This window comes from Cygnus atratus, chromosome 2 (genome assembly GCF_013377495.2).
Source record: "Cygnus atratus isolate AKBS03 ecotype Queensland, Australia chromosome 2, CAtr_DNAZoo_HiC_assembly, whole genome shotgun sequence".
Lineage (NCBI taxonomy): Eukaryota > Metazoa > Chordata > Aves > Anseriformes > Anatidae > Cygnus > Cygnus atratus.
The window spans coordinates 91,709,331-91,737,072 of NC_066363.1; the positions used below are offsets into that span (position 1 = coordinate 91,709,331).

Here is a 27,742-nt window from a genome sequence, read left to right on the forward strand (position 1 = left end):
TGCAATAATACTGCTTGCCACCAAATGCCTTCAACACAGAAGTCTTGCTAGCTGCTTTGTTTGAACACAGAACAATTATCTCTTGCCAAGTGTATATCTTCTGTCAGCTGTGCAGCGCTTTTTCTTCATCAGCTCAGCTTATAACAAAGACATTTTTCGTCTTATTTTAGTTCCTAAGAAGTGTATTTTTCTCTCCAGCTGTATTATGCAAAAACACCCAAGACATTTCTGTACTGTACTACCTCTCCCTGTGTTATCTCTACAGGTCTGAGGAAAGACTGACATTTTTAGTCCTTGCCTAGCCCTCTTCACAGATTAGGAAGCTTGCGAATGCAATCCACATCAATATTAGTAAATGCACATTAGAACAAAACCAAAAACATAAAAGTAGTTTTCATTTCTAGAAATAAACCTTATATACAGATTAAACCCTCCAAAAGCAGCCTTGGCAGGATTTTTTCCTGCTAACTCACTTTTTCATAGCTTCTGAAATCAAGCCCTAGCTGTTCTGCTCTGCTTTCAAGGGTATAAATTATGTGTAGTTTGCATTAGTCAAGTCACAAAAGAAAACTAAGAAACCTAGACTGACATAACATGCTAGCAGCAAGAGCTGGTAGCAGTACATAAATAACTTTCTTTCTAGTTTGTTCTCTAAACCAAGTTCATCCAGGGATAGAAAATAGAAAACAGAAACAGTCACCTCACTAACCATGAAAGGAAAGGAGAGATTTTTGTCTTTTGACGTACCTAGTAGTGTCATTATCTGGGAATCAGAATACCTTTTGGCTTTAAGCTTTTTTTTTTTTTTTTTTTTTTTTTTTTACAACCCTTTCATATTTATAAGTCTTACTTTTCTTTCTGAAGCCAGAATTTAAAATGTCCTCTCTTTAGTGTACCCATATTTTCATATTTAGAGTGTGGATAGAGCATCTTCTCACCAGTGTCAACTTGTCAAACATTTTTTTTTCTCATGAAAAAAGACATCAACAAACCCTATTGATCTTCCAAGTGCAGTTACAGAAGGTGTTAATTGTGAGCAGCGAAGTGAGGAGACTTGTACAAATTGCTCAGGTTTCTTTTACATTACAGTTCATCTTGTGGCAAATGGTTGGCAGAGGGAAAGTAAAAATTTCCATCAGTGATTCATCCTCTCTCAAACCAAGGGGAGGGTTTCCTCAAAAGTGAAGAATTTTATATATTTTGGCCAAAATGGAGCATCCACTTCCAACACGCCTATCACATGCCAGAAGACATGTATTAATGCCATCTTTATTCTTAAAATAAAAGAAAAAACCCCGATCCATTAAAAATATGAACGAAAGCAGCACCAAGGATGAAAGCAGTAAAAAATCACAGGCATTACACCAACTGTCCCAGTGAAAAGCCAAGATGATGGCAGGAAGCAGTCACAAATCTCTACACAGAAGAAATTCCAGTGATCCTTGCCAATCTGATCAAGGAAAGAAAAATATTATCTGACCCTGAACTGGATAATTTGTGAAACCATAAGTATTTAAACATGACACACATGAGAGTCTGTACAGTACCATCATCAGGAGGCTGTCCAATATCCCACCACTAGCTGCAACCAGTCTGTGATATATGAGATGATGGCAAAAACTAAAACATGGCAGAAAACAACTCAGAAGTCCCAGTTTTCAAAGGCCAAGGTAAAAATAAAAATTAGCCTTACCATTTAGCATCCTGCACTGTATTTTTTTTCAGCTGTTATGTGGTATAATTGACTCTATGAAAGACAGCACAACCTTCACTTTCCAACAACCAATCAACAACCCAATGGCTTTAAAAAGGACTTTAAATTCATCATGCTTAGGAGACTTAGTCTGTATTTCACTGTTTCTTCCAATACATATTACATTTTACTGTGAAAAGGATTGTTTCCTGACTGAATAGACATCATAATTAAAGTAGCACTTCTAAAATAATTGCCAATGATGTACATTAGCTTCATTTGTACAACTGATAAATATTTACTAATAAGAGCGCATAGCAGCTAAGGTCAAGTTTAAAGATCCTAATATACAAGATGTCTGAAAATGCCTTAAATACTCACACACATCATGATATAAGTTTGGCATGAACTATGCCTTCTTGTTAAATGGAAGTTGAGACAGGTCAAGGACTTAGTTGGGATGATATCAGACTTGGAAACAGACCTCTACTTATCTCAGCACAGCCTAATGATGAAACCTTCCATTAGTGATCTCCCTCTCTATCTTCAATAATTACACCGGTCAATCCAGCTACCTTACATTCCAAGAGAACTTCAGCAGTGCTTTCATTACACAGAAGGGAACACTTAATAACAAAATCACTTTGTTTATCTTGCTTGTTTCTGCTCCAGGCTATTTCCAACCCAGAATGAGAAGCACTTTTTGTAGTGGGTGAATGCAACCTGGAGCTACAAGAAAGCATCATTCAGAAGTGATTCCCATCTGACAGTGCATTTTGCCACTGGAAACTCTGACAGTCGAAGTGGAAGAAATATACATAAAGTGGATAAGAACAAATCTGCAGTCCTGGATTGCAGAGCATTCCTACAGCATGTGATAGCTTTATTGCATACATGCAAACGCCAATAATCTATGTTCAAAAGGAACAGAGTTCCTTCAACAGAAATTAAGGAACCTGCAAAGCTTCAATACTCTCAATGATGTCCAGGAGGCATGGTGAGGGGAAAATGGCAATACCAAATCACTAAATCCCTTGTTGCATAGGTTGTGCCAGGCACAGATATGTTCAATGCCTACAGATACTGAAGAGCTAAACATTTGGAAAGGTAAACAAACCGTTCTGGACAGCACCTACCGCTTTGTAGGCTGTGGTTTGTGATGGAAAAATCCAAATGTGACCACAGCTGTACAACTTTGTCCTACCACCTTTTACAGGTAGTTACTTGATTTCTCTTTTGTATGATCAAATTTTAATTAAAAAAACATAGCACGTGGAAATGTATGTACACACACCCGTAATCACTTACGTTTTAGTATGAAGGGAGACACTGAACATTCCTACTTATGTGGAGCAAGTTTTAATTCATCTGGGGTCACATATAATGGTATAGGACTAACCTGACTTTGGGAAAAATTCAGGGATCAACTGGTGTCTAAAATCCTTTGCAGAATTAAATTTCTTCGTTCACCATAGATTCCTGTAATTTTCACTGGTCTCTTATAGATGTTAAGAGGCAGTGCTGTCACTTCTGCTTTTCAGTGTGGCACTCAGAGTTTGTCTAGAGACCACCAAAGTACCTAAGCTACACCAACAGTGATGAAGTTTCTAAATCCAAAGATGTCACAAACATTATTTATTTAGTTTCTCAATTTTCTCCTCAGTGTAGGTTTCTTCTCATTCAGTCCTTCAGCCTATATATATATATATATTTAATCTCACCTCCCTTTGCCTTTCTACTATTAAGCAGTGTGACAAGTTAATTTTTCCAAGGAAAATAGAAATATTCCTATTTTTTATTTTTATTTTAAATGAAAGGATTATTAGTCTGAAAACTTGTAACAACCTCTATGTTTTTGACCTAGCTATTTTTACCTTTAAGAAACCTTGCTTTCTAGCAAAAACATAAGCTGTTGCAATAAGCAATATCAGGAAAAACAGAGGTTATTAAACCTGTTAGAATACAATAATTAGAATATAGTGAGAAAAAAAAAAAAAAACCAACACTAAAAAAATCTCTGTGAAGCTAATTTAATATAGATGTTGTTATGCCTCAGAAAACTGAAATCATTGCTTTGGAAGACTTACTAAACTTTTTACCACATCCACAGAAATGTTCCAGCATCCAGAAGACAGCAGTCCATAGCTACTCCCAAAGTGACAGAGCGCCATAAAAAGCTTTGTAATGATTTCATTCAGGCAGACTGGTAAAGAATATGGTGCTGATATAGTTGAGTGCATTTTTTATTAATGAACAAATACAACAGTTCACCTTGTTCCCTTCAGCATAGTATAAATGCATCTGCTTTGCTATTTGAACCAGTTAAACCTGGGTATTGATGAGTGTTGGAGCAAATAAAATTTGATATACTTCAGATACTGGAGATAGAAAGCTATTATTAAAGCCAGACTTAAAAAAGATACATATCTTAAAACAAATAAACAAACAAAACCAAAACTCAATCAGCAATAAATGAATCAAGCCCAGAATTAAAGCCAACTGACTCACCCTCATAACATTTTTGTGGATGAACCCTTTGACAGACAGGTCTCCAAGTCACTTCAGCTACCCTAGATTTTCATCATTTTTATCCGTGAGAAGGCAAATTAAAAGCAATAGTAAAGACTGAAAGGCCTCAACAGACTCTTTGTTCTTGCATGTATTCTACCCTTTTATCAACTGCTTCACACTTCGTTCAGGGCCAAATATCCCCCTCTGCCTAGTATCAGGAGTTTTTTTCAGCAGTTTCGCTGAAATGGGTACCAAGAGAAGGCTGAGATGGATGAGGAATGCAATGGAAGAGATACTCCCATTACATCAGGCATGCCAGGCGATGCTCCTACACATTAAACCAAAGCAGTTAGCCCCCTTTACAAAGGAATGTGTTTGCTTAAGATTGTACATTCTTCTGAACCATTTTGTAGTGCAAGAAGGTATGTATAGTAAAGGCTTATTTTGGATCCCTGGTTTCCATGCAGAGTCCCATAAAGCAAACCATCCTTTTTTGTTGGGGCTCAGTCAGACTCCCATTGAAGTCAATGAAAACTCTTCTGTTGACTTCCACATGAGCAAGTATATAAGAGAATATCCTTCACAAAAATCTCTGTGAGGAAAAAGAAACTAGAAACCTTCAGATAGCTCCTGACGAGAAACCTCCACAGACACAAATAGAAATTATGCAAGCCTGAAAAGCTCATGGTCAGTGTGTCTCTCGACTCAGATCACGATGCACTTTATGCCTTAATATAGGAAATTGAAGGGTGCACTGGAGAAGGGAGGTCCAGAAATTTCACATTAACTGTGCATGCACCTGACTATGAGACATATTCCAGGAGCATCTTTTGTTAACTTTGCACACTCCACATGTGGAAGCACGCCACAGTGCCAGGCTCCTGCACAGCCAGTGCTGCATGCTTCCCTGGTTAGGTGCAATCTCCTTCACCTTTCAGGAGAATCACTGACCTACAGCAGCAATCACAGACAGGCTGTGTGTTTGGGGTGCAGAGCCAGACAAGCAGAAGGGTATCCTGGAGTCAACACGGCATGATGAGTGTCACCCCTCACATAGAGTGTCTGGTTTGAAGACTATGATCCAGCTCAAAGTTATATCTGGGACTGTAGTGTTAGCTCCCTGGTAAGGACTTCAAAGATACTCAAACAGGAGGAGCTCAAGAAAAGAGTTTCAAAGTCAAAAGGCTCCCTAGCAAGCCAGCAAGCCTGCTCTTCCCTTTCCTTGGGAAGATAAAGTCATGGCAGTAAATGTACCATGGAAATGATCGTTACCAGGGAAATCTACTGCAAAGGGACCTTTGCCAGGTTTGCGCTGGCTTCCCAAACTTAGTGTGACTGGGGAACGTCAATTCCATAAACCACAGGATAGACGAAGATGGCAGGATATGAGTTTGTTTAGAAATCTGAAGTGTAGTTATACATAGCCACAGGCTCTGATTGTTCAGGGCCAAGTCCAGCTGAATTCTGAAAATACCCAAGGATGGAGATTTGGCAGACTTCTCTGGGCACTTGTTCCAGTGTTTGACTACCCTCATCCTGAAAAAGAATACTTCTTTATACCCAGTCAGAACTTCCCCTGCAGCAAGCTGTGACTTGTCTCTTTTCTTTTCACCTTGCACCTCAGGGAACAGGAACTGTACTACAATTTCACAGCCATGTGCTTCTCTGAGGGAGAAAGCGGAGAATTTCCTTAAGATTTACAGTGATAAGTTATATCAAGAACGGAATGAGGAAAAACAAACAAACAAACAACAACAAAAAAACACATAATGCTGCTTTCCACTACAGTGTTTCAAAGTACAGACATAAATTAACTGCTGTGAGAAATCATAGTTTGGAAATTTTGCTGCATGAAGATAACTACCCACACAGTGGAACTGGATTTCCTATCTAACAAAAAAGCTTTTGGCTGCACTTTAAACTCTCTTTCTTGGTTTCTCTCTAAATCTGTATTACCAAATAGCTTTTCTGCACCAGGTCAAGTTGCCTGGTCCTCATGCACAGCAGGAACTCTTACTGCTTCAAGTATGAATAGGATGTAGCTCAGCTACTTTCTACTATTATTTTCCTATTGCACCTTTCTGAGTGTGAGGCAGACTAGAAGTGCTTGATGTACTCAAGCCTTAAATGTGTGTTAGGTTAAAACAGGCTGGATACTTTATTTTTTCCAAAGGAGGTTGGAATAATATGATGTGTAAGGCCTTAATAAAGCAGATACCCTGAAGAATCTGTTCTTCACATTGATGAATATGGACTGTAAATACAGAAAGGAAAACTAAGCTATAGCCATACGAAATATGACCAGATTTGTGCCCCAAGTATAAATCTAGAACTTCAGTCTTCATTATTAAAGTCATGTTAACTGACCTGTGAGTTTTTCCAGAACATCAAATCCATGTTTCAGAGCAATGATATCAAGAAAAGAGACTGTGCCGTCTTCAAACCTGAAGAATAGAACAAAGCAGCACAGTAAACAAATCATGCAGCTTCGGTACAGACTTTAAATCTATTTTGAGAGGCACTATTTTATGTCCAGTGAATCTAACTTGCAGACTATGAACTCTTCCCTTCATGATTCCTCTTCCAGTCTTGTAATGTCCTGTGAAGTCAAAATATATTCTTTAAAGCTAGAGGTTCATGAGCAATTGCTTGTACACAAAAGTTATTTTTTCCCCTTTTGGGCTACTTGTGGATTTTGGATTTTTGGTGTAACGGGTAACAGTTGTGTCTTGTGCCCTAATCACAGAATCATCTAGGTTGGAAGAGACCTCCAAGATCACCGAGTCCAACCTCTGACCTAACACTAACAAGTCCTCCACTAGACCATATCACTAAGCTCTACATCTAAACGTCTCTTAAAGACCTCCAGGGATGGTGACTCCACCACTTCCCTGGGCAGCCCATTCCTAATAACCCTTTTGGAAAAGAAGTTTTTCCTAATATCCAACCTAAATCTCCCCTGGTGCAACTTTAGCCCATTCCCCACCCCCTACCTCCTCCCAAAAAAAGAAGCACTCACACAACCCCTGAGAATTGGCAAGAGCTGTTTATTGCCGGGACACCTTACAGGCAAGCCTGCAGGATGTCCGTGGTGTTTGGTGGCTCCAAGCTAATGCTTGCGATGGAGCCTGAGCAATGAGCAGGGGGCTCGCCAGGCACTCCTGTGATGCTGTTGGTGCTCTCGGATGGCAGAGCACAAAGACATGCCACAGTAGTCCTAGGTCTTCTCTGGCCGAGGTGGATCCACTTGAATCTGTTCTTCCACATCTGGTGGATCCAGCTCCATGGGCTCCACAGTGTTGGGGAGAAGGCTAAGCCAGTCCTTGCCCAGGACTGCCCACAGGGGATGCCTTCCATTCGGAATGTTCTCAGGCCAGGGTGCCGAACCAGGGGGCCATCCAGTTCCGTGCCTAGGTCCCATGCCACTGTCGGCTTGATTTTCATGCATGGGTCCGATTCTGCCATCTGGTTTATGGTCATGGCTGGGTCCCACACTGTGTCCTGAACTATGGGCACGCCTCTGCTCCCTGTGGCTGTCTGCCTGATGTTCCTGCCTTCGCCTCACATCACCGTTGCTCCTATGGCAAGGCCCAGGCCCCCTGTCGCTTGATGTTTCAGGGGCCGGCCTGTTCCCTGTGTCGTTGCCGTGCCAATGATACCGCCTGTATCTGTCTGTGGGCTGGGCGCCAGAGGTCCCTTGGGCACTGGTGTCTCTTGTGCCACCAGCACCATCCCTCCACCCACGACACCTCTCCTTCTGGTCAGGTGCACTCTTTCTTGGTGCTTCACCGGACTGCATTGCTGTCCTCGCACACCAAGGAGGCCTGCCACTCGCCTTGCTCTTCTCGTCTCCTTCCTGCCGCACAAGCTGGCAGTCAGAGGGCCTAGATGCTCAGCGAATGGTGGGCCAGCTGCAGGGGGCCTGTTTTATAGGGCCCGAGGCAGTGATGGCCACTGTGACCTCAGCAAGCCTCTGTGATGGAGTGGCCCATGCGTGCCCGAAGGCGGCTGTGTTGGGAGCTGCCTGGAAGATGCCCTCATGTGGACAAGGAGGAGGGTTGGGGGGGGCTGAGGGCCCCTTTTCTGGGGCTGGCTCCCCCAAAGCCATTTGGCTTGCCAGAGAGAAAGGATGCCCCTTGGCCACAGGGACTGCCCTGTATCTCCCATCCTGTGCCCTGGGTTTATTTTTAACACTGTTTTTTAAGGTAATTTCATTCTATTCTTTACGGAAAAAAACAGAAGCAAGGTGCATCTTCAGCTCTAATTCCCATGTGTGCTTTGTGCTCTGAGTGAAAAATTTCTTCGTCACGTCACATCTAATCTAAATCTCCCCTCCATTTGTTCAAAGCCATTATTCCTGGTTCCATGGCTACACTCCCTGGTAGAGTCCCTCTCCAGCTTTCTTCTAGGCTACTTTTATGGGTAAGGCTAGGTGGCAAAAATGCAGGACCTAGCAAATTGCAGCCTTATTTGTCATAAGGTCTTCAGTTATCTCCTTCCAATGTTGGAAGTTGTCAGGAATAGGCGAGGAAACGTGGAGACTTTGTGTTTGCTCCACTCCAAGCGATTACATCTAGTACAGTTAAGTTAGAAGGCAAGAAGAGACCTTCTTCCCTGGAGCAAAGAGGATGATCACTAATAAATCTCCCTCCAAACTCTCCTACTGGAAATTAAAAATAACTGACCTATAACAAGAGTGCTACAGAAGGATAGGGAAAAATGTGCATCTACTACTAACAGGGTAAACACCAAATGGAGACAAAAATGCTGGATTTGATGAACAACTGCAGCCATTCCCGCAGATCAGGGGAAGATACAGCTTTGAGATGGGGATGTATTTAAGAAATAGCGCCCAAGAGAATTTCAAGGGGGCAGAAGGGAAGGGACATTATATTAGGCATCAAAGTATATTTTCTTTAGACTCTGTATATGTATTTTTTAGACTCCATGTGCACCACAGTCCACAAGCAATTTTAAGAAGTGACCATTCATCTTGCTTTACAACAAAGGCAAAACTATACAGAATTAACTATTGTGTAAGGCTGAAACAGATCACAGCGAGTCTCTAAGAAGTAGGTAGCTACTTCCAAAGCTTTAACGGCTAATGCTGGAAATTAACCCACCAGCAACAACCCCAAATCTCATGGTTCAAGTTTAAAATTAGACTCTGACCATGAGGATGAGACATTTCCAGGGATTTGGTGTTCCTTGAACCTGCCTCAGAAGGGGCTGGTGATGTCCACATTGAAAAAATTCTGGACAATGTGGAGCACAACAGAGGCATTCTTGGGCAAAAATGTTTTACATGCACGCACAGTATACAAGAAAAATTGGGTATTTTTTTCTAGATGTATAATTTTTTCTTAATGCATGTAGAAAGCTTTTGGTGCTGTAATTAAACATTTACTGTAAAAAGACTCAAGGGTTAGAAACATCTGACTTCAAATACTTTTTAAAAATAAAATAGATCTCAACAGAATAGCGTAATAGCTCTCACTTCTACAGTGATTTTTCTTACTCATCTTCTATTTCATTTGTCTATAGTTATTGACTAATTGAAACAACGCAAGTAACGCTGACAGGAGAGTCAGCTGAAGAACATATAAAGCTCCCAAAAATAGTTGCTAAAGTTCCATATAAGTGTAATGCATGAGTATTGTATAGGTCATGTTGGTGGTTGGACTCTGATCTTGAAGGTCTTTTCCAACCTAAATCATTCTGTGGTTCTATATAGCAATATGTTTAGTTGGGACTAAATTCAGATAGAAGCACTAAATAATTACAAGTAAAATTGTAAGAGAGAAGTGGTGGACTGCTATAGGGAAGAATAGTCCAAAAGAGATCATTCACGTCCACATATTCCAACACAACATAGGTCAAAGAATCCTTAGGAATTTTTGAATCTTGTCTAGTAATAATTTATAGCAAAGTCTTTTGCTCCTGAACCTCGGGAGCAATGGTTTTCAGTGATGAAATTTAAAATGGCCAGTTGCCATTTCAAGGAGATCTAATACCAGGAGTACTTTCATATTATGTGAAATGGCAACACAGATCTGTGGATCAGTGTCTGAGGGAAGCAGTATTTCCACAAATACAGAAAAAATGGTGGGAGGAGGAGGGAGAAGAGAGAAGGCAGCGGCTACCAATAGTTTTGAAACTGAATAGGGAAAAATGCTAAAAATTTGCATAGGCTGCAGGAAATGTCACAGTGGTCCTGCACAGTTGCCAAGGAGAGATTACAGAAAGGATCCTTAAGGAGGAGCTGACCTGCCCTGCTCAGATATTGGCAATGCCTAGGAAAGCAAATAAACCACTGGGATTTGAAGACCAGAGCAGAGACACTGGCACCAAGCCCATCAAGCAGAGTTCATAACCCCCAATAGAAATAAAAAAAGTATTTGAAAGGGCTACGAAGGTGGCAGCAGAAATCTTCAAGGGCCTCTATATATTAATAAGAGATGAGAAAACTGGATTTCTCTTTATTAGGTATGGTTATTAAGTAAGGAGACAACTGCAGTACATCCATCATGAAGCAATAGAGAATACATGAACCATGATACTGTTTTAAAATCTTAAAGATTTTCACTGAGGTATTCCAGAGCTTAGGAACCCGCTTCTGTCCAGAAAAAAAAATAAAGCAAACACAATTGTGATTTTTCTGGTCAAACATTACACACCAGAACAGTACAATCACTGTAGCAGTATATGCATTCTGCATTGTTTTGTCAGGCCTGCGTTACTTATTCTTTCTGAATTGCAAAAAAAAATTGACCACTGACAGCAACATTACAAGAACCAGAAGCCATAAAATAATTAAAAATAAAGATAAAAATATTTGCCCAAATAAAGATACAGGCAAGTCTCTTTTTACAATTCAAATATGGACTACTTTGCAACATTCCTCTCTTGTATTTGTATGTTCATATGGCCTACTTTATTTCTACATTAACAGCTTTCCACTTCTGATAAAGAAAGCACTAATATTCTGTTATTCCTACAATGTGCATATTTGCACTACTGCCATTGCATTTCACTCTCCATATTCTCCAGATTTACTGAGCACCCTACGTGCAATTTCATGTAAAGCTGTCAATTCCCCCCTATTTCCAGTTATAGAATTGATAATTTTGCTTTATCCCCTAAGAAATTCCCATGAATCATCTACAAATTCTGGTATTCATCAAATGAAACCTTAAGTAATACAGCAGTTTTACTTAGTACCAAAGCAAACCATGATGACATAAAGGGCAGCTATTCCCCTCTTGGAACATGGAGAGCTCTCTCCCAGAATATTTAACTGTATTTAGGACTGAGAGTAAACATACTCCTTTCCACTGCAAAACACTGACTTCAATGGCTACTTTTCTGTTTGATGCAATTGATGCTTCAAATAAATTGTTTTCCCACTCAGTGGCAACTCCAATGTTATAATAATCTGTTTAGGATGAAGCTCATTTGAATGGAAGTCCAACAACCATTTCCTAAAGTAATAAAGTCTTTGCAGCTGATGATGTATAAAGGATACTTACAAGCATAATAGTGCAGAGAACCAACCCAAGAAAAAGCAAGCTTACCTGTCTCTTAGCTGGTTCTTATTACAATTAATCCCACTTAATCACAGCTGGGATGAGCTCAATTGCTTAGCTAATTGTGTTTGTGAAAACCTGATAACATTTCACATCAACCTGCTATCTGGCAAACTCATTAAACAGCTCGTGGCATAACAAAAACACAGAGCAGTCTGCCTAAATCTATCAAGGAGTTATGAAGTTGATGAGTTGCTCTTTTTTTTTTTTTTTTTTTTAGCAAGTCACACACAAGACCTCTGATATTAGAAGCACTGATTCTTCCTTTGAGTCACGACAGAAAACTCTTGCTTACAGAGAGAGGTTGCACTGTTACGATCTTCCTAGGGATGGAGAGAGCTAGTTTTTCTTTGAATACTGTCAGTTAGCTGTTGTGACACTTCTCTGCTAGGCTTCTGCATACAAATGCTATTTTCTAGAGCTGCTAACCCGCTCTTCAGGGCAATTGAATTAGGGAATAAAACTGTGACTTCCTGGGCAGTTTGAACTCATTGTCTTAGCCAGGTCACCTTTACGTGGAACTATGATGACAAGAATCATGCCCTGGACAGATGTGATTGGAAATAAAGTGCTTAAGGCCTAAACAAACAATTCCTGCTTAGAGAGGAGTAAAAATGGATGAAAGACCTGGAGTTGGACAGCACTGACTTAAGTAAGGAGTCCGAAAGGGCCCTTGAGACCAGTCAGCCAATGCTAAGGTTGTGAAATATGTTGCATAACACTAGTTATTGAGTACATGGACAAAGCACAGTTTTTAGGCGTTTTGGGTGGGAGCGACTGCCTCTGTATTCTGGGAAGGCTGACTTGCCTAGCAGGCAGATGAGCCATTCAGCTGTTTCTTTCCGCAATTCATTTACCCAGAATAAACCCAGACACAGAGCTACTGCACATGTACAACTTCTCTGTCCAAAACATAGCCCACAGCTTTGAAACTTTAATAAAAATTCTTCCACAAGGTCAAAAATAATCCAGCTCATTCGAGAGCACTGCTGAGTCAATACAAAGCACAATGAACGAGCGCAGAGGGAATGTCACTGTCAGCCAGACTGCACTCTCCCTTACACCGGGGTAATGACTCCATTAGGTCAAATGAGCAAGAGTCATCCCTTAGTGTCTAAGGCAGGTAAAAGTGAAGCCAAATCCACAGAAAAAGCATATTTCTTGAATAAGCTGATTTTCTTTTCTTTCCTTTCTTCTTTTTTTTTTTTTTAAACACTCCTCAAGAGTGGAGCTGTCCTTTGAAGTGAGATGTTACACAAGTTCCTTTCATCTTTTCAATTCATTTATTTTCATCTAATTAAAAAGTACAACAATACAGAGAGGTTCTTGGCACGCATTTAAAAGTAGTTCATTCAGAACCTATTTTTCACCTCTGAGAGATATTCCATACCACCTCCACATGAAACAACTGTCTTGGTAAATTTCATTTTTACACTTTGTAGAAATACACCTGTTTATTCTAAATTGACATTTGCTGGAATTACAATAGCACCAAGGGTGTACAGCGTCAAGTTTATGGCTGTAGGAACAGGCTCTTTTCAGTCATATTAGGTTTTTAAGTTAGTAATTGCCATCTCTGATATTAGCAAGGGAACAGGTCTTAATTAGTCTCACTGCCTTCTGACATCAAAAACCAACATTTCCAAAGGAGCTATATTTGTTTGCTTTTCTTTAACTTAAAATATATCTTTACTGGTGTATTGGCTTTATGTGGCATGGGTTTGGTAGTGGGGGGCTGTAGGGGTGGCCTCTGTGAGCAGAGCCCAGCAGCTGCCCCATGTCAGATCAGAGCCAGCTCCAGCTGGCTCTAAAAGGGACCCGCTGCTGGCCACTGCCAAGCCAGGGAGTGACGGTGGGTGGGCCTCTGGGAGAGCAGAGTTAAGAAAGGGAAAAAATAAAACAACTGCTGTGCAGTTCAGTGCAGGAGCAGGGCAGGAGGCGCTCCAGGCATGCAGCAGCAGTTCCCCTGGGGCCTGTGGAGAGGCCCCTGGTGGAGCAGGCTGTCCCCCTGCAGCCCATGGGTCCCACACGGAGCAGATCTCCACGCTGCAGCCCCCCCGTGGAGGAGCCCCCGGTGGAGCAGGTGGATGTGGCCTGGAGGAGGCTGCGGCCCATGGAGAGCCCCCGCAGGAGCAGGCCCCGGGCCGGAGCTGCAGCCCGTGGAGAGGAGCCCACGCAGGAGCAGGGGGTCTGGGGGGAGCTGCCGCCCGTGGGGGACCCGTGCTGGAGCAGTTTGCTCCTGGGGGATGGACCCTGTGGTACGGAGCCATGTGGGAGCAGTTCTTCAGAAGCTGCTGCCTGTGGGCAGCCCCCACAGGCTCAGTTTGGGAAGGACGGCATCCCGTGGGAGGGACCCCACGTGGAGCAGGGGCAGAGAGCGACTGTGAAGGAGCAGAGGAGAGGAAGCATCAGGGACTGACCGCAGCCCCCATTCCCTATTCCTCTGCGCTGCTTGGGGGGAGGAGGTAGAAGAGGGTGCATGGGGGGAAGGTGTTTGTAGTTTGAGTTTCTCACTGCTCTAGCTTGTTAGTAATAGGTAATAAATTAATCTCCCTATGCTGAGTCTGTTTTGCCCATGATGACAATTGTTGAATGATCTCCCTGTCCTTATCTCAACACCTGATCCCTTTCCATCATATTTTCTCCCCCTCTTCCTTTGGGGAGGCAGAGTGAGAGAGAAGCTATGATGGAGGTCATCTGCCCGGCAGGGTAAAACCACAACTGCTCTATTAAACCTTTATGGCTCTGTTCTGCTCTTTAGCACAGCTATCAGCCCACACTGAAACAAACTTCTCAGGTACTTTTCCAGGGTGCTTGTAGCTCTCCAGAGGGTGCACTCCCCTTTCCCTGGCTATGTCTCTCTGCAGATGATGCTATTTTACTATTAGCAATTTGCCAGTTAGTCACCTTCTTAACTGGGTGAAACCTTGGTCATGCTAGCACCAACAGCTGAGTTTTATGATGGCATCCCACAAGGCAAAGCATCTCGCTGTGGCCTTTCTGACCTTCTAGTAAAATCTGTGGAACAGGATCTGATCCTCAGACCACTAACCTCTGGTACACACTCCCTTTGGAGCGAGTATCTTTGTTTTACGTGATGCATCCCACTGAGGCAAGTACATAAAATTAGGAGATAGCCTGCTGTAATGGGCATGTATGCTATCATTAAAGCCAACTTTGCATAACTGTCTACACAGGAGTGTGCTCCAGTAAGCCAAGAATTTAAATGTAAGGAGGGCAGCAATAAATTACAGACTTGTTAATACAACACCTACTCTCACCACTTCACCAACTCATTTTTACCTCTGTTAGAGGCACGTTGCGTGTTCATGGGTGATGATTGTTTCTCACACAGCGAAAGGAGAATGCTTACCCAGTGCCTGAACAACCACCATTTGTGGAGTAGGAAACAGAACGAATAAATCAATCCATTTTTATTTCTCAAATATCTCCGTGCATCTTTCCCTTATGTACAATTTCTAAATGGCAACTCTGCTCATTACCTGTATCTAGAAAAATCTTCCCTTTTTGCACATAAAGATTAGCAATCCTTGAGTCTGATACTCAAATCAGTCTGACAGACACACTCTGATTTTACAGGTTATCAGCTCCTCAGGGCTCTGGCTTTGAGTAAAAATAACACCTCTGAGAACTATGCAACACAATTACTTTCAGCAGTATGCAAATTTTTAATAAAATTAGATTTCTCTGACAAATACTATTTTTACAATTAATAGTTTACAGAATATTTTTGAAAAGAAATTTGAACAAATACTGCACCCATAGGCATTTAAATCATGCAACCACTAATAAGCTATATCTCAGGGACAACATACTTCCCCAACCAAGCCCTTCATGGACTTTTTTTAGACTTTCATAGAACTTTTTTTAACATAAAACTACTACCCCCTCCCCCCCAAAGATCCATCAATCACAAAAACTCCTGTACTGCATTTATTGCTGGCCAGAGGTTCCCCTCCATCTTCAAAGGACAGGGCAATGTGTTTTCTTTGCTTTAATGGGGGAAGAAGAAGCAAAATAGTCTTTTTTTTTTTTTTTGTATATTCCATTGTGCAAAGGGACATTTCCCTACAGTATATAAAACACTGTACAAGGGGATATTTCCTTAATGTATATTGAACATAAATGTCTTTGGGAGCATGAGATCTACTGGTTAAACACTGGCCTCAAAGAATACTATGTTCAACTATTAGCTAGTTGGCTTGTGATTTACTCATTCATCTTAAATCATAACTTAATGTCAACGAGAACTCCGTTAAGATGCAATTTAGTGTAACCAAGTATACTGCAAATGATTTCTGTATCTGAGTATTTAACATTTGATATGCATTTATTCTCCCATGATTAAATATCAATAATCCAAATGTTCATACCTTTGCTTCCCATGGGAAGGTAATATTCAGACATAACCCCAAGTAACAGTTAAAGTGAGCAATTTGCAAAGTGTATTTGCATAAACTGTTCACTGATAAATTATGAGTAATGAATCATTAATAAAAATTCAAAGCCCTTTCTTTGATTTTCTCCCTAGAAGGAAAGAAAGGATGAACAACATTCTAGAGATAAATTTTTCATAGGCAATAACCTGACCAGCTGTAATCATTTTTCCATATCCAGTATAAACAGATTTGTTTATTTCCTCATGAAGATTGAGATGCAATCTTTCATTCTTAAGGTGCATTTGGTGATAAAGAATAACTTCGTAAAGACAAATCAATTAAAAATTAGGCAGACAAAAAAGGCTCCACTCGAACACAAGTTTATTCTGGAGAATCCACACATAACAATACAGCCATCTAATCACGTGTGACAGTGAGACAGATGAGTCAATGACCTTGGATAATGTTAGTAGTAACTTATCCTTAGATAACAGAGAAAAGTCCCTAAAACTGCTTTCCAACATGTGGGCTCATTTCTACAGAAAGGTCTGTACCTCAGAGCAGGGGTTACCGCAATGCACAAGCCTTATTTCCACCACAGACAAAAGTGAATCCGAGCACTTTATTTCCTCAGTTGAGGGGTGAAAAGAATTTTCATATCATCCAGAAAGCCTCTTTTTCTAGCAACAGAAGTGCTTTCAGGACCTAATTTTCAGAGGCAATGTAAACCCAACAAGCAGAATCCATTGGGAACTGTGAATGTCCAGACTTCTGAAAGCAAGTTCTTCACTATTAAACTCACCATGTTAAACCAGCCCCATTTTAAACTCACCATTTGGGACAGATTTGCTCTTCCTTCATGGCAACCTGAAATCTAACTTAAAAAACTTGAAATGGTGGTATCATCACAATGCGTTCGTGATACTATTGCCATAAAAAACAGAATAGGTTTAGGAATAGAATAGAACAGAAGGAGCAAGGCTTCTTAACAAAAATGAATATTTTGGCGCTATGTCAGGAAGTAAAAAAAAAAAAAAAGAAAGAAAAAGAGAAAAAGAGAGACTTTTCATCTTCCCCGAGCTCTGCCTGTTCTACGACTTCTCCATCTTAATAGAAATAGAGAAAATTGAGGAGACAAATATGGGGGATACTTCAGCTAATAAGGCATTCCCAAGGTGTACATTCAACTTTTTTAGGCATAGGAGGTACAGCCGATTGAGACTTTCATAAGGAAGAAACAAACTCTTCCTATTCTACTCTCACGCTTGACAAAATAATTATTGGTAGCAAGATATGCTACACCAAGCCAGGGGCATCCTGCAATCAAATGCCCTACTGAAAAAACCTGCAAAGCCTACTTTGGGATCTCAGAACTACTATAAGATGCAGACCTCTGCTCCTGTTTTGTTCACTTTTCAGCATCGTGACAAGGCTTGCTAAGACTTCACACAACCCCTCATTCAACAGATGAGGACAGGGAAGTAGAAACAGCAGGAGACTTTGCCAAGGAACTACTCTGACCTCTGTTTTGAGAGGTCTGCAGCTAGTGAAGAAAGCCAAGAACCACTTCTACGAAAGTGGCTCTCTTTTTCAAAGAGGAGGAGAAGTGATGGAGACGCCAGAAAGATTGTGTGCTGATGCTATAAACAAAGGTAGCTGCTCTAGCCTTCACAGCTGTCCTAGACCAGCACTGATTATGTCAGTTAACTGGAAGAAGTTTTGGAGGGCTTCCAGTCATCAGAGCCCAGAGGAAAGGATCATCTCAACAAACAATTCCTTCAAGAACCCAGGAAGATTATGGCATTTTATCTGGCATTGCTGATGCTCAAATTAGAGAGCACTAAGAGATGACTCCTATCACTGGCTTTGACAGAAAACAGTAGGAAGTCAGGTAGATAAGGAGATGGCAAGGTAAAGAAACAGCAGAGGGTTACAAGTATGTGTGTTAATAATAATAAAAAAAAAGTATGTGTTTAATATCATCCCAGCAATCATCCAAATAGAAAAAGAGATAGAGAGTGGAAAAAGCAGAGATGTTTATGAACTAACACAGGGTGCATGGACTACAAAATGGAGGGATTAGAGCCTCTGTAGGATGCTTGACTTAAGTATATGCTAGAAAAATAATCAGAAAATGTGCTAAAGACATTTAGCACATTTACTTTTAAAACACAGACATTTAATTTTAAAACACAGAAATAGGGGAGAGTTGGTGAAGACAATAGAACTGGTCTAAACTGAAATGTCTTTGGTGAGATGTTCAAAACAAGCAGGACTAACTGCTGAGATCCTCTAAAAGGCTATGTAGCTACATGGGAGAAAAGGTTTTGGATAATATCAGATACTTTTCTCTCATTGAAATAAGTACTGTCTTAACTGCCTACACATAATTGAGAAAACACAAGATGACAAAAATTGCTGAGTTCAATCTTTAATATCAGAGGCAACAAAAAACAAAACTGGATACAAATAAAATAATTATCTGAAAATTGGCTTTTGTGAGTAGTTGTACAACGTGTGATGGAAACCCTGGTCTGAAGGATTATAAATTAGTGTGGCATAGATAGTTAAACAATCCTAAATGAGGTTTTCAATTTGAAAGAAGCAAATTGAGACATTCATGAAATTACTTGGTCAGGAAAACTGGATTGAAGACATCAGGGACTTAGACATAGAGGAGACCTAGTTACTTGAAGTTGAGGTTCAAAAATGCATGGAATTTACATCTCAAAAATTGGAAAAAGAGAGAAAACATTCAGTGAAAGTCTTCAGAAACATCCTGCACTTAAAAAAAAAAAAAAGTCTTAAGGAGATTTTAGCACTCTTATAACAGCTGACATGAAATCAGAAAAAGCACTGCTCAGCAAAGGAAGCTACTTTTGGAAAGACAGAAAGCACAAGGTTAAAGTGAGAATTCCCAAGAGCCAAGCAGCATTAGACCTTGACAAAGAAAATTAAACCAAACAGCAAAATATTTAAATAAAAGGAAAATATAAATAACTTGTTACACATATAATGTATGACATATAATAAAATAAATAATATAAATACAAAGAAAGGGAGAATTATTATTATTAAAGAGCTAAGAGGTGGGAGGGGAAAAAGGACCTGAAAACTGAATGAATATTTGGCTACAGTTTTTAACAAGGACTCTGATGAAAAACATAGGTCAGGACAGGGTGACTCATGGCTGAAAGTGTGTAGAAAGTGTGAAAATTGAAGTTATTGCAACTGGTGTGGAAACTAACCTCAGACGTTTTAATGTACATGAACAGAGGGAGACAGAAAAATGATGCCCCAGAATAGTAAGAGATCGGCATGAAAAACTCCCAAGTCCAGCAACACCGACCAGATGCAGACGAACAAATTTGTCAAATCTGGAATCAAAAACAATAAATAATACTTCTCTTGAAGAAAGGGCAACAGGAGTGATCCAGGCAATGACGCATCTGCTAGCGTGACCTCAGTGTTATGTATGTGTTGAAAACAAGTTCTGAAGGAAACGACAATTAAATGAGTAAATAAAGCAGGTTCCAATGCACCGTGGATTGTGTCCATGGAAAAAACAGCCCAGATAGGCTGCCCTTTTCAGAGCACACTGGTTTTCTATGCAAAGGAAATGCAGAAGAACTAATCTATCTGGATTTCAGTAATACAGTACCTCTAGTTCCATATAAGAAGCTATTACAGAATACGGATTATTAGAAGAGTGCTACAGTAGGCTAAGAAATTGTGCTGAAAGGGGAACTATTAAGCTGGGAAATGGTTACCTCTTTAGTTTCAAGGACTTGGTTTGGGACAAGTGTCTCTTTTTGTAGTCTTAGTAATGATCCCAGAATAAAAGGTAGGATTGTGAACATAAAACAGGCTCATGAAGTGAAATCTGGAGATTGTCAATGCAGAAGAGGGGGCTGTATACTGGACACAATAAGAAACAGACCTTTTTGAAAAACCTAAAAATAGAAACAAGATGAAATATCCAATGCTCTATAATGTACATTAAGTAGAATACCATGTGTAAACCATTATGCAATTCGGGATCATTGACATTAACTTCTGCCATGTACTGGACGAGCATCATCTGGAACAACAGACCTAATAATTAATCAGATCAGCTATCGGCCGCCATGACAGTCAAGAAAACACTCTGGGATTTACAGATAGAAAAATACTAGCACCATTACTGAAGCTTTGATATGACTTTCTGTGGCATACTTTGTATGATTTTCAGAAAAAAGGACATCCCATCTTATAAAAGTGTTCAGTTCATTTAGTATGGAAGCTCAAACCTAAGCAGAATTGCTCTTGGTATGTCAAAAATAAAACAGGTTAGTAATAACCAAGGAGGAAAAAGAGCTATTTAAACTAGAGGATAAAATGCAAATGACCAGACTGACCACAGCATAATACAGACTGCAAAAGCCTAATACTGCAAATTAAAAATTTTGTGTCCAAAATGAGATTATAAAACAGTCTCCCAACAGGAGTAGCCTGAACAAAACAAAAACAACATGCCCTACTGCCCCTGTGCCAAAGGTCTCTCCCTGATGTTGCATACAGGCTCAGTACACAGAAGGGATTACACAGTCTGGGCGTCTTTGTCAGCAAACAGGTTGGTTACATGACTCAAAAGGTTCTTGCCCCTCCTAAGAATCCAATAAATGGCAATACCAAAATAGCAACTCCTCTCACTTTACTAAAGTGCACACGAAATTACATAAATACAGAAGCTTGTAACTTCGGGAACATCTGAAAACCTTGGAGTCATTCCTCTTGATGGTATTCCTCTGTCCAAGTCTGTTCCAGCTGACTACTGATTAAGGTGGCAGTGTCTCGTGCACCATTGCTTGTATAGAGCCCTTGACTACTGAGACATGAGCAGAAAACATGCACTTACTAACAGATTTTTTTTTCCTAGAAATTTGGATGTATGTTCTACCAGCCTGATGGTATGATTTATTGACTAGTTCCATATGCTTCTAGTAATGAGGTGAGGGTGGTGAGGAACAAAAGATAATTCTATTTAGATTAATCGTCCTGGAAGTAAAAGGTGATCTTGACAGCTGTATGATTTTATAAAATGATGTTAACAATAAAAATGAAAACACCCACCTCCATGATTTTTTTTCATGTAAAAGTGCAAAAATTCTCTCTGCCTCAATCATATCAGACAGAAAAGAATTGTCAAGAAAGAAAATTGCACAGTGACATTGTAATGCAAAATAGTCATTTGAAAAACTCAACACGTACCAATAGAGTATGTCATCTGTTCTCTCTTGTCAATAAAATCACTTTCATAATTCAACTCTCAGTGAGTCTGTAATCCTCCAATACATCTCCTGGTTGGAACTATTTTGAGGTTTTGTATATGCTATGGAGAGCTTAACAGCAAGTCCAAGACAAAATGGCAGCATGAAAGTTCCACAGAATTGTAGAAGTATGGCAAAAGTATGTTGTCTATAAAAAGCCCACTAGAGCAGTTTCTCTTGGTTTATTTACCAGCCTAAGACTAACCAGGGCTGAAATGAAAACAGTTGCTCTTCCACTACTTGGTTGTTTCAGGTATAGGCATAAGGACATGCAGCCAGGTGACTGTAGTCTGTAAAATGATAGGATCTCTGATATGATGTGAGAAGAAATATCCCATAAAAGACCAACCTGAGTTTATTCCAAACATAAGTGTCTCTAGACTTGCTAATCACTGGAGAGAACTAAACATGGCAGAGAGGACGTAACTCTGCATGCAGGGAATTCATGACATACAGAGGACAGTATAATCACACTTAGTACTATACAAGTAATGAAGTACTTTGCAAAACTTTTGCAAAAACAGTCTTAGAAAGATGGCAAAGTAGAAAAAAAAAGTAAAAAATTCCTATCCATTGAGTAGTGTTAGGTCAGAGGTTGGACTCAGTGATCTTGGAGGTCTCTTCCAACCTAGATAATTCTGTGATTCTGTGATTCTGTTGACGTAGGCTCTGACTGGGCCAAAAGGGCACCAGGGTGTCCTATTGTCATGCGATGGTAAATCAGCACACAGCACAGCCAGCCCACACCAGCTGCCTGGCACTCAAATTTCCCCATATGAAAGGAAAATAGTTTGCACTGACAAAATGGGAACTCCTTCACAGTATAAAGTGTCCCAGTAGAAAACAAGTATGAATTTGGAAAGAAAAGGCACATGGAGTTGCCATTCACAAACATGGTATACAGGCTATAGGGAAATACAGGAAGCATATAAGATGTCTGTATGAAGTATAAAGTCTAAAACACCAGCTATCCGGTATTTTGGTAAACAGAGGAATCTATGATTTTAAATTTAATTCAATAATAGTCTTCTATGTCAGAGAGCAGAAATCTGTGATTTCATACGAAAGCCCAGCACGGCACCTTGAAATGATACAACCAGTAGGTCATTGCAAAATTTTTTCTTCAAAACAATTATTCACAGAATTAATTCCAAATGTATTTCAGATACTTAAATCTCTTAGCATATGTAGAAAACCCTGTATAAAACCTAATAAGACATGTCAGGCCATTCACTATTTTGATATATCAGCCATGCTTTTGGAAGACTTCTTTCCTCCACCCTCCCTTCTCCATATATGTAAATGTTTGCCTTACTGGATATAATTACTGAAAAAAATCCAGTTGAGATTAGATTTCAGTTATAATTACTGATGAATGTATCAGAGTATTATGATGTTGTTTATCACACTGCTTGCAATGTAATTTAGTGCAATAATACTAAGACTTGCTACGTGACAGTTATTTAGCGTCTAAGTCTTCTTAAGATGCTCTGCAGAGTATCCTGAATGCTAACTACGGGAAGATTATTTTATACAAAAGCTGCTTCAGGCAAAATGTAGTGACAAGTTGCTAGAGCCCAGCAAAAGCTCTTAAATCTTATGTCATCTACAAGCTGAAATATAATAATTAAATGATCTAGACATATTGTAAAGCTAATGAGAAATCCAAAGGATAAAATTAAAAACTTACATTAATAGGACAGCTTAACCATCTGAGGGGGGAAAAAAAAGGATCTTTGTTCTTTCTGTTATAATTTCTGAAGAGATATTTTCCTTTTAAAAGTGTACATACACACAAAAGATGGAAAACTAAGATCTTGGGGGAAAAAAAAGAAAGTATTAACTTTGGATGCTATAGACTGCTCGGGGTATTTTAAGGTAAGTCTTCGTTGTCCTGTTTTGTTGTTGTTTTTCTCTTTGTACTCTCCAAATTCATTTTCTTTCACCTCAGACCTAGCTCTAAGAGATTTCCCCCTCTCATGGGGTCTATTGAGCATTTGTGTGTATGCCTGTGAGCCCCGTAGCGGGACGTGGGCTGCATTCTGCCACGGACGTGCAGGTTTGCCCTAACAAGCCCTGTTCCAGCCTGGCCCAGCGCTTCTGGTCAACTCAGGTTTGAGTGGAAAGCAGTGGTTTTCCACGTGTTGCTTATGCCAACTAAACAAAAATAACTGATTGCTGCATGTCTTTATCAGGAAATTTGCAGGCACAGAGGGAAACATCAAAGAATAAGTTCATTATTTTTGTAGTTAGGTTAGAATTAAGATGTTTTAATGCTAGGTATAGTCAAGATGCAAGGTTGAGATCAGGTGAACTTGTACAAGCAGAGAAAATCAGTTCATTTCAGGATGCTGTCTTCAAGCTGTGACATGCTGAAAATTCATATTTAAAGTCAAAACTGCACAACAGAATTATTTTGCTTTAAGTTCTCATTATGCAGTTGTATTCTGTGCACATATCACATGGCATTTACAGTTCACTGATGTGTTGTAATTCCATCCTCCAAAACTCAAATACACTTTAGGAACTCAATTCTGTCCTCTGATTAAAGAGCACCGTTCTCCACAAGTTCTTCTGAAAACAAACCAAATACTTCAAGTGTTTACAGCTCAACGAAGACACAAACCACACGTAATCTTCCAGAGAGTTCTGCCATTCTTGTAGAAACAATTCTTAAACATCATTACTTTAGTACAAGCCTATAAAAATATATCTTACTAACCTACCTGCAATTCGTTTTGAGTTATAACTTTTAAAATAATTGATCACCTGTGTTTTCATAACAAGCACATTCTCTGCTTTCTAGAGTTCTTCCTTAGCCAAGCAAAATAGCTCTTTCAAGGGTATTTTGTGTCTAACATTGCATATTTTTTTGAGAAAGAATGTAACATTCCGCCTAATGCAGTTTTGCATTTACTAAAATTTTTAAAGCTACGTTTGTTATTGGAATTCAGTCCTGCAGATAACATGTTTAATAGAACTTGACTAATGTTTTTGTTCAATTAGCTATCATATCATCAATTGAAATTCTGGTGCTCAAACTCACTGGAACCATTTCAAAGGTTCCTTTGAGAAAAACAGAACACATTAGTGAGGTAAGTGGAAGATTTTCAAGAGGTACATCATCCGATATTGGCACATCCATCATCACAAAAAGCCTGGAAAATTTTACACTGTGCAAAAAGAATCAGCATTTTTTACCACTTTATGTCACCATAATAACAAATGCAAATGAGTGAATGGATGGAAGACAATATTGATTATCCACTGATAGATACTGATAAGCCACAGGGATGCTGGCAAAACTTGACCCTCAAGAAGCACTTGGGCCCAGGCATGGAGAGTGAAGATACTTATTTCAGGGTGAGCCCCTTTAGTACAGCTCTTACTGCCCTTCTTGCAGTGCCCACATTGGGAGGATAAATACTGCTCTGCTGTTCAGTGAAGGTGAACTGGAGCTGAAAAGAAAAGCGCTGGGGTTCCCATTCTGAAATATTACAGGTTTTGTTTCCAGGTGCTGGGAATAGCACTACTCTTCTGCCAAATAATGGCAATGTTGGCTTTCAAAATTTAACACCGGCTGGGGAAATAAAATCCACAGCCACTTTCAGAAATTGTGTTAAGCAGCAAAGACACTTATCCTACGTTCAAACAAATAAAAAGTTTATAGAACTTGAAGAGGAAAGATGATCCAGATCTCTCAAATCGTAGGTGTTTCCTTTAGTCACAGGCTATTACACGTTTGTGGAGTCAAAGTACACTGGCAGACAGTGTACTAAACAAAGAACTGCAAATAATCAATATTGCATACATCTAATACACAAAGCCAAACAGATAGATTGTCTAACAGCAGGATTTTATCTGGAATAGGACAAGAATTCCCTAAAGCAAGTAGAGAAAGAGAAAATATTTAGTCTCAGAGTCTCTGAAAAGCACAATTAACATGACTTTTTAACATGCGAGGATTGCTTTAAAGAACCAAGGGACTATTTGAAGTCAACATAAAGAAGATACAGAATAAAATCTGTTAAAAAAAAGCAATATCACCGTCTAGACTATACTGTACCTAGCCTCTATTGGTCAGCAAAACTGCAATGTTTGAGAGGTCTGTGACCAGATAACATGCTCTTGTTAGCATCAGTTGAGCTCTTCATGAGTAGCAGCAATGGAGCACCACAGAGACCTTCTTAATTTGTCAGATGCAAAATAAACAGCCCTTTCTTTACTATATCACTTTTTCTCCTTTTCTCATTATAAAGAGTCGATGAATCCTTCTGAAGTAAGACAGCATAGGTGCAGTTCTTGAGAATACCAAGTATTCTCATGAATGAGAATGAATGAAATGTATCTACATTTATCCTTGCTGTAAGCAAACTAGCATATTCTAGCTGGTGTAACTCTTGGGATGTTTTGATACATACTGACTAGCTGATGGCTAACATTTATGCTAAATAAGGGCCAAGTTTTTGCATCAATCCCTCCTGGAGACACTGGATCTGGACACAGCACTGTGGAAGACTTTGTGCATACCTGGAAAAGCATCTTCTGTCTTTAGCCAATTCCTGGGTCAGAAAAAAAAATCTAGCAGCCATATATTTCTCCTATTGTGTAAGGACAAATTAACTATGCTTGCCTCGACATAGGTAATTTATAGTTAAGGAAGCAGCACTGTTAGGAACAGTCTCTCTAGCCCAACAGAACATAAACTTCACACTGGGTAAAACGTCTTCATCTGGGAAGCTGGTTTTGAAGTCGAACAAGCTACACTGCATTATTTTCTGGTGTGAAAACATGCTGATATAATTGTCTTTATTTAAGCAAAAAATGTCATAAAGGACAGAAAAATCCATGTTTACTTCCAACATAGTGAGCTAAAATCTCATTCTTCAACAATGAACACATTGTGGCAAGAGGAGGTTAGAGATAAACTAAATTGAATATAGCGTAATTATATATAATTGTAATTGGACTGGTAATTATTTTTCTTTATTTGAGCCTTTATCAAATGGCTGAGGAAATATTTATAATGTAATTGTTATGCACACTGGCACAATCATAATTCACACTGCAAATACACGGCATTCTCTAAAGCTTTTCTTAACAGTCAAGTATAATCAGGGGATTGTAAAACAAAACCAAAAAAAAACAATGGAGAGAAAACAGAAAAATGAGTCAACATTTCACTGGGATAATCTTACAAAGAAGATCATAAAATCGTAATTTAAAGAAAGGCCCCCAAAACTGTCACTAGTATTTAGTCTGAATGTCAACATTTTCTACCAATGCAGGGTTTCTGCAAACAGGATTATTATTGATGCATCTCATATATGCCAAGAAGGTCTTATTCTCTTAGGATGCTGCTATAAGGCAAGGCTAAAAGGGAAAAGACAAACTTTGAACTTTTCAGTCATACAGAAATTCTCATTTTAAATGGTAATCAAATTGCCAGGGTGAGAAGGATTCAAGGTTTTATCACTTCATTGACTGTATTTTCCCTGCAATCAGGGAATTAATTGAAATAAAAACACTACAATACAATGTTGGAAATAGTACAAGGTAACACTGTCTTCTTGGATTGGACCAGAGACTGGAAGAAGACCCAGCAGGGACCTGAGCCTCCAAACCAATTTGTGTCTGTCTAGGTAGGTACATTATTAAACAAATAGAGAAAACAACAGACACAACGCCTCACTGAATTTTAGTTGCCTGAGGTTGCAGAATCAAGTTCAGCTTTGAGTGCAAGATGCTGTCTAAAAATCAATCATTAATCTAGACACTGTTCACTTACACTGGGTATACAAAAATAAAAAAAAAAAAAATCATTTTTAAAATGATACTGGTGACTGCACGTCCTTTTTCCTATTTGCTTTTAGGATTACAGTTCATTCAAAGGTACATTATACATATATATATGTACATATACACACATATATATACACATATATATACACATTATATATATGTACATCTTACTTTCCTCCTGCTCAGTTTAGCTTAATGTCACACAACGACTGTCAGGAAAGTCTCTTTATTTTTTCCTTTTTTTTTTTCCTGCAAACTGAAACAGATGCCAAACATATTTTCCCCTATGGAAATCAGACAAATGGTACTGTCATTGCTTTCTTTTTTTCCTGGAGATTTGTAATGCATATAGTAATTATTTCACCATGGGATGTCAAATCACTGTGGTATATGAAGCCACAAAGTCTCTGTTGTAATTGATAAGTATACGTTCCAGTGCAA

The 27,742-nt window shown here is 39.5% G+C and overlaps 1 protein-coding gene across 6 annotated transcripts in view; it reads right to left on the reverse strand.

The window, feature by feature from the left end:
- MOCOS (molybdenum cofactor sulfurase) overlaps positions 1 to 27,742 on the reverse strand; it is a 235,733-nt gene that overhangs the window by 96,428 nt on the left and 111,563 nt on the right. For all 6 annotated transcript variants that reach the window (XM_050708714.1, XM_035550580.2, XM_050708713.1 and 3 more), the window contains one exon: positions 6,572 to 6,648. In XM_050708714.1, coding sequence (XP_050564671.1) covers positions 6,572 to 6,648 — 77 coding nt within the window. The remainder of the gene's footprint in view (positions 1 to 6,571; positions 6,649 to 27,742) is intronic.